The sequence below is a fragment of the Mesoplodon bidens genome (genome assembly GCF_964165515.1).
Source record: "Mesoplodon bidens genome assembly, chromosome: 11".
Taxonomy (NCBI): domain Eukaryota; kingdom Metazoa; phylum Chordata; class Mammalia; order Artiodactyla; family Ziphiidae; genus Mesoplodon; species Mesoplodon bidens.
The window spans coordinates 88,163,093-88,175,279 of record NC_138167.1 but is presented as its reverse complement, the minus strand read 5'-3'; the positions used below and the strand labels follow the sequence as shown (position 1 = coordinate 88,175,279).

Genomic DNA, 12,187 nt, shown 5'->3' with positions numbered 1-12,187 from the left:
GGGGACACTCCAAAATAATTTGGGGCATCTGTACTTGGTTGATTTCTCCGTAAGACTTTACTCTTTTTTATGCTGCAATACTCCCAAATATGGTACGAGAGGTTTTCAAACTAAATACAGATAGAAGCCTAAGAATGTGGAAACGGGGAGGGGTAGCGGGAGGAAGGGCTGTCATAGGCAGACAGTAGGCACACAGGGGAACTCCGACGGGGGTGAGAACCAGCCTGGTACGTATAGAAGATGGGGAGGCAAGCAAGCACGACTAGAATATGAAGGTACAACGTAAGACGGTAAAACCACTAGTGAAGGGCATCCCCCAATTCACTTAGATCTGGAGGAAACAAAGATGAGAATGTCTAACGTAAAAGGTAATCAAGGAGGGAATGGGTCTATTGTTTGGAGTAGGGAGTATAATATTAAAAATGACGAAGAGAACCACTCAGCCTATTCTTTCAACTTCTCTATCAAGGAGACCTACCTTCAAACTGGAAAACGTGGAACAAATATGGTCAAAGAGGAACAGATGCTCAAGACAGGTGAGGAGACAGAATACCTAGGTTCTTTGAATGAGCCCAACTTTGGAAAGAGACCAAAAATTCACGTTCCAGATTATGAAGGCAACTGAGACAGATTACCCTGGATTTATTAATACATAATATCAATTTATTCAAGGGAATGGTAAAAGAGATGGAAGTCCACAGATGGAAAAATGGTGTCTCCCATTACACACACACACACACTCACTCTCTCTTTCTCTCTCTCACACACACCAAGAATCAAAAACAGCAGTCAGTTAGATGTTAATTCCTGGGAATACTCTTGACTGGATTAATAAAAATAGGTATATAAGATCTTAGAAAAAAAAGGTGCTTGTTGGAAAAGAAACTGTAGGGTCAACAGGAACAAGGTCATGATGTGAACTTCCCTTTCTTTTTTTAATAGGGTCTGTTGACTTCAGTCTCCTGTAAATTAGGATGCAACACAATATATGGTGAAGAGCACACACTTTTGAGTCAGACAAGTGGGTCTGATCTGCCACTAATTAGATCTTTGACTTGGAGCAAGTTATGCAACCTCCATAAGCCTCAGTTTACTTGTCAGCAAAAAGATAAATAGCCTTTTCTGTATGGCTGTAAGGATTATTGAGATACCGCACATAAAGCGGTCCAGAAATGGTATCAGCACTACGCACTGGCCCCTTAGGGCGGCACGTGGAGGGCTGCCGTGAGGAGTGGGACAGGAAAAACCTACAGCGTGGGGCCTGCCTCCCTTGCCGGCCGCCAGAACTCTTCAAACATAGTTCTCTTTGAAATCAAGATTTCACAGCTCAAGACAAAACCCAAAAACCGATCCAAAACACCTAAATATTAAAAACACTGCTGTAGATATAGCAAGCCAAGACTTTTAGTAAGGCATTTATTTTATAAGATCTCAAAATACTTATGTGTGTGAGAGAAATATGGGCTTACTAGCCCAAGTAAAATTAAATAAATCTAAGCGGTTAAACCACAGTAAAGTGCTATTGCCCTAAAGGGAAAAACTCTGGAGTAAAGGGTGAGGCGGGCCTTTTTAAAAAGGGGACATACTCCCCAGCTAAGTGATCCTGAGCTATTTCCCTATGTATAACAGCTTCTTATAAGATCCTTGTGGATAAACTATGGTTATCAAGTTTGCTGATAATAGATCCCCTTGGAGGGACAGCAGATACAATGGATCAAGATTAAAATTTTAAAACCTTGATATCTAATGATGGGCTGAATATAACAAGGCAAACACATGAGGTGTCAAGGTGAAGTCTTGATCTTATGTCTAAAAACCAAGTACATAAGTACAGACTGGGAAATGTGAGTAGTAGAAAATTTGAAAAAGATGAAAAGCTCAATGAGGCCAAAAAGTGATATGGTTGACAAGGAAAGCTACTACTGAAGTAGCAAAAAAATAAGCAAAGGAAGTGGGAGTTTAATTCATTTTGCTGATCAAATGACAGGGAGATTTTAAAGTATTCAAGGAGATGCTGAATACATCTGGCTATGGTAAAGCAGGACTGATATCTTCCTTCATAAAGCCCTCCTTGGACTACTAAGTCTTAAAAAAAAAATTCCCCCTCCATCAATTCTACCACTTGAAAGTACTATGTTGGGTAACTAATTTTTTTGTAGAACTCTTCATTTCAAAATCTGATGAAACAGTGTATTTTCTGGATGAGTTCTTACAATCTAGCTGCCGTATTTCCAAATACCAATTCTTATAGCATATAGCTATCCTTACTTTTCTTTTCCTTTTTCTTCTCATCTTTCTTCTCTTCCTCTTCACCTCCAGCTCCAAGTAAGGTAAAGATAATTCCAGTTTGAGAATTTATACCCACAGCAGTAACTACCATTCTTCCAGAGCCTTCCATTACATGAGTACCTACAACAACAGAAAATGTGTTTTTAAAATTCAACAACACATTAAATAAAACCAAAATTCTTGTGCTCGGGCTTCCCTGGTGGCGCAGTGGTTGAGAGTCCGCCTGCCGATGCAGGGGACGCGGGTTCGTGCCCTGGTCCGGGAGAATCCCACATGCCGCGGAGTGGCTGGGCCTGTGAGCCATGGCCGCTGAGCCTGCGCGTCCGGAGCCTGTGCTCCACAGCGGGAGAGGCCACACCGGTGGAGGCCCGCGTACCGCAAAAAAAAAAAAAAAAAAAAAAAATTCTTGTGCTTAAGGTTTTATGTCTGTAATAAGTCATCTGAGTTCAAAGCTCACTCTACTACTCATTTATCATGTGATACTGGGCAAATTGTAACATCTCAATTACTAGTCCATAAACATGGATAACAGTACCTACACTTTTTAAAAATGAGACGCCAATTAAGTCTGTAAGTGTAAAGTGTTTGGCACATTGCTTGGAACTTTAGGGGTTCAACGAATGTTCAATATTTAAATTATAACTATTATTATTATTAGGGGCACTTCACTTATAAAGAAATGTGCTTACAACAAAAAGGATCACACAGCAACAACTGACATATTCCCAAGCCAACCCTACCACCTTTCCCTAACCCAGGCTTTCATGCCAGCCCACCTAGATCACTACAACAGCAAGCAGCCTAGCTAGTTTCTGTTTTTCCAGTTCATCCTGAAATAAGTTTACCCTTCCTAAGATGTGATTTTATCGTAAGCCTCTCATGGCTCCAAAACTTCTGACCCTCCCTGACTACTGAATAAAGTTCAAAGTCTTCACATGGAGACCAAACAACACTCCAAACTTTTTCATCCATTAGCCTAACATAAAACTCCATTAGAAAAAGCTGGGGAGCAGAGATGGAAACACTGACCGAATTCTGACTCTGTCCCTCACAACAGTCTTGCAAGCAGCAGGCGTTAGTGTTCTTACTTCCTCGAAACTTGCCCAAGGTTCCCCAACTATTCAGTGACAAGGCAGATCCAATCCCGCTCTGTCAGACCACAGAGGGTATATTCTTCTGACGATATAATGTCACTAAGGTTGCTCACAACTCTCCAACCTGTACGCCCACACCTCTGCATCTTTCCCTCACTCATTAAAAGGCTTCCCACCTCTCCAATATTTTTGTGAATTTTAAGTAGCTTTCAAAACTTAACTCTTTTTAATATACTCAATAAAGTCTTTATAGTTATCACTTATTTATTTGATCTCCTAGTTTACTACCACCCGGAGGGCAGGGTCTGTAGCACATACTATACAATCCTGTGTACCAAAACAACGTTCAATGGTTATTTGCAAAGTAAGATCGTAAAGTATACGTACTTACTCCAGTACTTAAACATTTATATTTGGCTATTAATTACTAAGTAATTTATCCAATACGAATTTTTAGGCCTTTGATTTTCTTGCTTTAAAAAATCTATATTCTGACTATTTCACTAATTATTAGCTTCTTTGCCAGTAAAAATGCAAGGGAAACAAGAAATTAAGGACAGTGAAACAGTATTTATTGAGCAAGGACTAAATGTAAAAGACAGTTTATTTCTTTTAACAATTCTAGCTTTCAGCAAATTTCAGTTTTTTATGTTCTGTTCTTCTTGACCACAGGTAATCAAATGTTGGCAGCTAATATGCTCAGGCAAAGTAAACAGCTTTTGTTCTGGTCATATCCCTACCGCTAACTGAATAACTGCTTTTAAACATCTAAATTTAAAAAGCCAAGAACAGCAGTGAGAGATGGCATCATGAGAATAAATTTAAAAATAAATGCATTTCATGTTTTCAGTACATTTTTGGAAGAGGGAAATAAATGCAGAAAAACTTTCCCACCCGTACTGTGATAAGGGACTCCAGAAAGTTATTTCAGTCTTTTCTTAAACATGGAAAATTTATAGAGTCCTCTTGGTATACGTGGTGTGTCGGGAACCTGAGTCTACAAAAACTTACCAGCCATGTCTGTTAAAACAGAAAAGGACCAAGATTCCATTAAAGGATGTCACTCTGAAGAGCTAAGCACTGTGTGAATAAGCTAGATGTACATCAAAGCCCATGAAGTATACATGGCAAAAAGGCAAGAGGAGACTACCTCAGTTCACCAAATACTGTGGCCTGGTCAGTCTGTGGCAGTTAGGTATGACCAGCTAGCTTCCCTCTCCTTTGGAAAAATCATAGATTTTACTTGGCTAACATTAACCAACAGTTTCTTAGAAGTATGGCAAGGAATAAGTAAAATAAGTATACATTAAACTTAAATACATTATATATCCAAGATATTTCTATTTGGAATGAATTTCAAGCAGAGCAATAAAAAGAAAAATTCAAATCGAGTAGGAGTGTTCTTAGTAGTGCAGGATATTGAAGGTATACAAATCCCAAGATTTTTTCAAAGAAACAAAACTCTATATTAAAACGAAACTTTCCCCCTATTTATAATGCTGTTTATAAACGTATATACATGAAATTACTCTGATTTTTAGTGGTGGGACGTTTTACAATAAGCCTTTTGGCACATATTTACAAATCTTAAAAAGGTAATAGCTAAACTTAGGTATGTGCCCCGAAGTTGTGATTCTAATTTAACTGACCCTTGTCACACGTTTGACTTTGGTTTCAGTAAAACCATGCCCAACCAATTAGAATATTAAGTTCACAGAGAAGAAGTGAAAAGTATAGCTGCCAAGTTATTAAATATTTAAATAAGCAGAATCTCCTTACAATGTAGGAAATGTTAGCATTCCATTAACATCTGAAAATAATAATTAAAGACAAATAGGCAACATTTTTCTTACTCCAAATGCTAGTACAACTCAATCTAAAAATATATTTAAACCAAATGTCTTAAAAGCAATTTTGTAAATTCTATAAAGAACACGAGAAAATTAAGAGTAGGAAACTGAAAATAAAAAGCTAAGGAACTGGTATAATTTTGGAGACAAGTTGTGGTACTCTGGTTTCCTTTCATGTAGCATCTTAGAAGGCAGCTTGTAATTTTTTTCATCATCCCTTCCATTTCATTTCCAGTTAACCTTAGGTCTAGCTATCAACAGTTAAGCCGTTGTAAAAACCTCCTAAGTAGACACGTACCTCCCCTTTTCAGACAGCACCCTCACCTACACAAAGCCTTAGATTTTCAGAACATGTCTTAACCGTGTGCAAATTCAGTTCTGCCTAGTAGATGTGGTACTACTCCTGGACCTATTTATTATTAATCATATTACCTTAGATAAATAATTGATGTCTCAGACTCACTCCTCAGTAGTTAAATGAGGGAGCGACATTAGGTTAACTTTAAGGATTTTATGAGTTGTTTTTTTTTTTAATCCTGTCCTTTGTAGACCAACATAGAAAATTCACTAATTTGCTTTAAACACACAATCATTCTTTAATTTTATATTACAATAGCCCTTAAGAATAAATGTAAAACAGCTCCATTTAACAGAGATCATTAGGCTTATACTTTAGTTTTATCATTATACTAACATTAACTAACACCGACTCTCAAATCTCTTCATTTTTTTGGACTCCGGTTCCTCATTTGTAAAAATACAGTTCTGGATTTAAAGATCTCTAATGTCTCTGCTGACTTACAAAAGAAAGTCTCTAAAGTTTATAAGGGTAGAAGCTAACATAAAATACAGAATCCTCTTCACATTACTGGCTCTTCGGGGAACTGTTTGCTGACAGTGGTATATAGTTGCGGAGGAGGAAAAAGTTCAGTTATAAAAGAAATTCATACCTGATAAAAGTAAGGGATCCTTATCTAAAGATTTCTTAACATGATCAGATTCACCAGTCAATGAGCTTTCATCAATTTTAAGATCATTGCCTTGAATAAGTATGCCATCAGCGGGAAGAAGATCACCTAAAACAAAATAAAGGTATGCTAAACTGTGAACAAGATTACAATAACATCACATCATGTGTAAGATGCACTGCCCTTTTTTACTTACCATATTTCACTTGAGCAATATCTCCAACTGTAATGTCAGCTACAGGTATCTGAATGACCTGACCACCCCTGATGACTGTGAACTTCTGTTCTTGTTCAATTCGACTCTGCAAACCTCTGAACTGTTTTTCCTTACTCCAGTCATTGAAAGCTGTTACTAATACTACACACACTACTGACAAGAGGATCGCAGCTCCTTCAATCCAACCAGTTTCACCTTCACCTTCTTCCTCTCCAACAGAAACGTCTCCACAAACTATTTGGAAAGAAAGAAAATGCTTATCAAAAAAGATTCTGAATTTTTTTTTTTTTTTTTTTTTTTTTTGCATTACGTGGGCCTCTCACTTTTGTGGCCTCTCCCGTTGCGGAGCACAGGCTCCGGACGCGCCGGCTCAGCGGCCATGGCTCACGGGCCCAGCCGCTCCGCGGCATGTGGGATCTTCCCAGACCGGGGCACGAACCCGTGTCCCCTGCATCGGCAGGCGGACTCCCAACCACTGCGCCACCAGGGAAGCCCAAAGATTCTGAATTGATGGCAACAGATATGTAATTATAATGTTTATATGCCCCGTTAACTCTGCTTACAGCTCTAAACACTTTATTGACTCCAAGCATTCCATAATGATGATGATTAATTTCAAGTTAATTTCAAGTTCCCTGCCTCTGGGGATTCTCATCTTTAGGGTAGGGAGGCAGTCTAGGGTACCTGTGAAGAGTGAGGACACTGGGGAAGATTAAATCTCGACCTTAAGGCAAGTTACTTATTTTTGAGACTCAGTTTCTTCATCTGTCAAATTAGGAGACCACCACTTACTGCAGAGTTGCTGAGAGAATTAAATGCGAAGACACTGGTAAAGAAGGTAGAGCAATGGCTGAGACATCCTTCACACTCAACCAATAGTTAATGCTATTACTACATATAGTAGGCAAGTCATACATGGAAAGTTAAGTATTATGTGTTTACCCATGAACCATGCTTATTTACCATATCAGTTTCACGGGAGTATGATAAAAGCTTGACTTTCATAACATAAAAATTTAAGCCAAGTGCTACTCATTCATTCAACTGTTTGAGCACCTACTTTAGGTGCCAACACTGTTTTCAAAGCTAAGGATGTAATAGCGAATAAGACACATAACCTCCTTCTCCTCAGGGAACCTATACTCAGACTGCTAGGTGTGAATGGGATAAGAAAAAATCAGATAATAAAACACAAATAATTAATTTCAGGTATCGTAAGTGCCATGAAGAAAGTAAACTATGGTGATGTGCTATAGCAAATGGAACAAGAGGGCCAACTGTGGCTGGGCGGACAGAGAAGGCCCCTCTGAGGTGTCCATGACACTTGAGCTAGGAGCCAAATGATATGAGGGAACTAGCCATGCAGATTTAAGGGAAGAGGATTCCAGAGAGAGATCGAAGTCAGCACAGAGGCTCTATGGCAGAAGAGACTTTAGAAAAAGACAGAGGCGGGCACAAAGGAAACCTCAAAACTGTAGGGCCAGTAATGGTGAAGAAAGAACAAGGACGGTGCTTTCTGAACCTTGGGCTGTTAGCTATTTGTGAGTCTAAAATCAATTCAGACCTTCAAGATGGCAGAGGAGTAGGCCGTGGCGATCACCTTCCTCCCCACAGATACATCAGAAATACATCTACACGTGGAACAACTCCTACAGAACACCCACTGAACGCTGGCAGAAGACCTCAGACCTCCCAAAAGGCAAGAAACTCCCCACGTACCTGGGAAGGGCAAAAGAAAAAAGAATAAACAGAGACAAAAGGATAGGGACGGGACCTGCACCAGTGGGAGGGAGCCGTGAAGGAGGAAAGGTTTCCACACACTAGGAAGCCCCTTCGCGGGCGGAGACTGCGGGTGGCGGAGGGGGGAAGCTTCGGAGTAGCAGAGGAGAGCACAGCAACAGGGGTGCGGAGGGCAAATCGGAGGGATTCCCGCACAGAGGATCGGTGCCGACCAGCACTCACCAGCCCGAGAGACCTGTCTGCTCACCCGCTGGGGCGGGCGGGGCTGGGAGCTGAGGCTCGGGCTTCGGTCAGAGCGCAGGGAGAGAACTGGGGTTGGCGGCGTAAACACAGCCTGAAGGGGCTAGTGCGCCACAGCTAGCCGGGAGGGAGTCCGGGAAAAGGTCTGGACCTGCCCAAGAGGTGAGAGACCACTGTTTCTGGGTGCGTGAGGATAGGGGGATTCAGAGCACCACCTAAACGAGCTCCAGGGATGGGCGTGAGCCGCGGCTATCAGCGTGGACCCCAGATATGGGCATGAGACGCTAAGGCTGCTGTAACCACCAAGAAGCCTGTGTGCAAGCACAGGTCACTTATCTACACCTCCCCTCCCGGGAGCCTGTGCAGCCCGCCACTGCCAGGGTCCCGTGATCCAGGGACAACTTCCCCAGGAGAACACACACACACCTCAGACTGTTGCAACGTCATGCCAGCCACTGCCGCCGCAGGCTCACCCTGCATTCCACACTCTGTACCCTTCCCTCCTCACAGCCTGAGTGAGCCAGAGCCCCTTAATGAGCTGCTACTTTAAACCAGTCCCGTCTGGGTGGGGAACAGACGCCCTCGCGCAGAGGCGGGGCCAAATCCAAAGCTGAACCCCAGGAGCTGTGCGAACAAAGAGAAAGGGAAATAGCTACCAGCAGCCTCAGGAGCAGCCGATTAAATCTCCACAATCAACTTGACGTACCCTGCATCTGTGGAATACCTGAATAGACAACGAAACATCCCCAAATTGAGGAGGTGGAGTTGGTGTGATTTTGTCTGTATAGCTTTGATTTAACCATTTGTCCTAGGGTTCTGTCTGTCCGTTTTTTTTTTTTTTAGGATAGTTTTTAGCGCTTGTTATCATTGGTGGATTTGTTTTTTGGTTTGGTTGCTCTCTTCTTTCTTTCTTCCTTTTTAAAGTACTTTTTAATTCTTTTTGAACTTTAAATAATTTTTTTATTTTTTATTTTAATAACTTTATTTTATTTTTCTCTTTCTTTCTTTTTTTCTCCCTTTTCTTCTGAGCCGTGCGGTTGACAGGGTCTTGGTGCTCCAGCCGGGTGTCAGGGCTGAGCCTCTGAGGTGGGAGAGCCAAGTTCAGGACACTGGTGCACCAGAGACCTCCCCGCTCCACCTAATGTCAAACGGCAAAAGCTCTCCCAGAGATCTCGATCTCAACGATAAGACCCAGCTCCACTCAACGACCAGCAAGCTACAGTGCAGGCCACCCTACGCCAAACAACTAACAAGACAGGAACACAACCCCACCCATTAGCAGAGAGGCTGCCTAATATCACAGTAAGGTCACAGACACCCCAAAACACACCACCGGATGCAGTCCCCCCCACCAGAAAGGCAAGATCCAGCCTCATCCACCAAAACACAGGCATAAGTCCCCTCCACCAGGAAGCCTACACAACCCACTGAACCAACGTTAGCCACTGGGGGCAGACTCCAAAAACAACGGGAACTATGAACCTGCAGCCTGTGAAAAGGAGACCCCCAAACACAGTAAGTTAAGCAAATAAGAAGACACAGAAACACACAGCAGATGAGGGAGCAAGGTAAAAATCCAACACCAAACAAATGAAGAGGAAATAAGCAGTCTACCTGAAAAGGAGTTCAGAGTAATGATAGTAAAGATGATCCAAAATCTTGGAAATAGAAAGGAGAAAATAAAAGAAATGTTTAACAAGGACCTAGAAGAACGAAAGAGAAAACAAACAATGATGAACAACACAATAAATGAAATTAAAAATTCTCCAGAAGGAATCAATAGCAGAGTATCTGATACAGAAGAACGGATAAGTGACCTGGAAGATAAAATAGTGGAAATAACTACCACAGAGCAGAATAAAGAAAAAAGAATGAAAAGAATTGAGGACAGTCTCAGAGACCTCTGGGACAACATTAAATGCACCAACATTCGAATTACAGGGGTACCAGAAGAAAAAGAGAAAAAAGAAAGGGAATGAGAAAATATTTGAAGAGATTATTGCTGAAAAATTCCCTAATGTGGGAAAGGAAATAGTCAATCAAGTCCAGGAAGCACCCAGAGGCCCATACAGGATAAATCCAAGGAGAAACATGCCAAGACACATATTAATCAAACTATCAAAAATTAAATACAAAGAATATTAAAAGCAGCAAGGGAAAAACAAAAATTAACATACAAAGGAATCCCCATAAGGTTAACAGCTGATCTTTCAGCAGAAACTCTGCAAGCCAGAAAGGAGCGGCAGGACAGATTTAAAGGGATGAAAGGGAAAAACCTACAACCAGGATTACTCTACCCAGCAAGGATCACATTCAGATTGGATGGAGAAATTAAAAGCTTCACAGACAAGCAAAAGCTAAAAGAATTCAGCACCACCAAACCAGCTTTACAACAAATGCTAAAGGAACTTCTCTAGGCAGGAAACACAAGAGAAGGAGAAGACCTACAATAATAAGCCCAAAACAATTAAGAAAATGGTAATAGAAACATACATATCGATAACTACCTTAAACATAAATGGAGTAAATGCTCCCACCAAAAGACACAGATTGGCTGAATGGATACAAAACCAAGACCCATGTATATGCTGTCTACAAGAGATCCACTTCAGACCTAGGGACACATACAGACCGAAAGTGAGGGGATGGAAAACGATATTCCATGCAAATGGAAATTAAAGGAAGCTGGAGTAGCAATTCTCATATCAAACAAAATAGACTTTAAAATAGACTATTACAAGAGACAAAGAAGGACACTACATAATGATCAAAGGATCAATCCAAGAGAATGATATAACAATTGTACATATTTATGCACCAAACATAGGAGCAGCTCAGTACATAAGGCAAATGCTAACACCCATAAAAGGGGAAATTGACAGTAACACAATCCTAGTAGAGGACTTCAACACCCCACTTTCACCAATGGACAGATCATCCAAAATGAACTAAAAAAGGAAACACAAGCTTTAAATGATACATTAAAGAAGATGGACTTAATTGATATATAGAGGACATTCCATTCAAAAAGAACAGAATACACTTTCTTCTCAAGTGCTCATGGAACATTCTCCAGGATACATCATTATCTTGGGTCACAAATCAAGCCTTGGTAAATTTAAGAAAATAGAAATCGTATCAAGTATCTTTTCCAACCACAACGCTATGAGACTAGATATCAATTACAGGAAAAAAATCTGTAAAACATACAAACACATGGAGGCTAAACAATACACTACTAAATAACCAAGAGATCACTGAAGAAATCAAAGAGGAAATCAAAAAATACCTAGAAACAAATGACAATGAAAACACGACGACCCAAAACCTATGGGATGAAGCAAAAGCAGTTCAAAGAGGGAAGTTTATAGCAACAGAATCCTACCTCAAGAAACATGAAACATCTCAAATAAACAACCTAACCTTACACCTAAAGCAATTACAGAAAGAAGAACAAAAACCCCCCAAAGTTAGCAGAATGAAAGAAATCATAAAGATCAGATCAGAAATAAATGAAAAAGAAATGAAGGAAACAATAGCAAAGATCAGTAAAACTAACAGCTGGTTCTTTGACAAGATAAACATAATTGATAAACCATTAGCCAGACTCATCAAGAAAAAAAGGGAGAAGACTCAAATCAATAGAATTAGAAATGAAAAAAGAGAACAACTGACACTGCAGAAATACAAAGGATCATGAGAGATTATTACAAGCAACTATATGCCAATAAAATGGACAAGCTGGAAGAAATGGAAAAATTCTTAGAAAAGCACAACCTTCCGAGACAA

The 12,187-nt window shown here is 40.5% G+C and overlaps 1 protein-coding gene across 1 annotated transcript in view; it reads right to left on the bottom strand.

Annotated features, from left to right (window-relative positions):
• The window catches only part of ATP2B1 (ATPase plasma membrane Ca2+ transporting 1), a 132,733-nt gene that overhangs the window by 41,899 nt on the left and 78,647 nt on the right, over positions 1–12,187 (bottom strand). The window contains exons 4-6 of the mRNA XM_081250063.1: positions 6,398–6,652; positions 6,184–6,309; positions 2,269–2,409 (exon numbers count right to left, since the gene is read on the bottom strand). Of these exons, the coding sequence (XP_081106189.1) occupies positions 2,269–2,409; positions 6,184–6,309; positions 6,398–6,652 (522 nt within the window). The remainder of the gene's footprint in view (positions 1–2,268; positions 2,410–6,183; positions 6,310–6,397; positions 6,653–12,187) is intronic.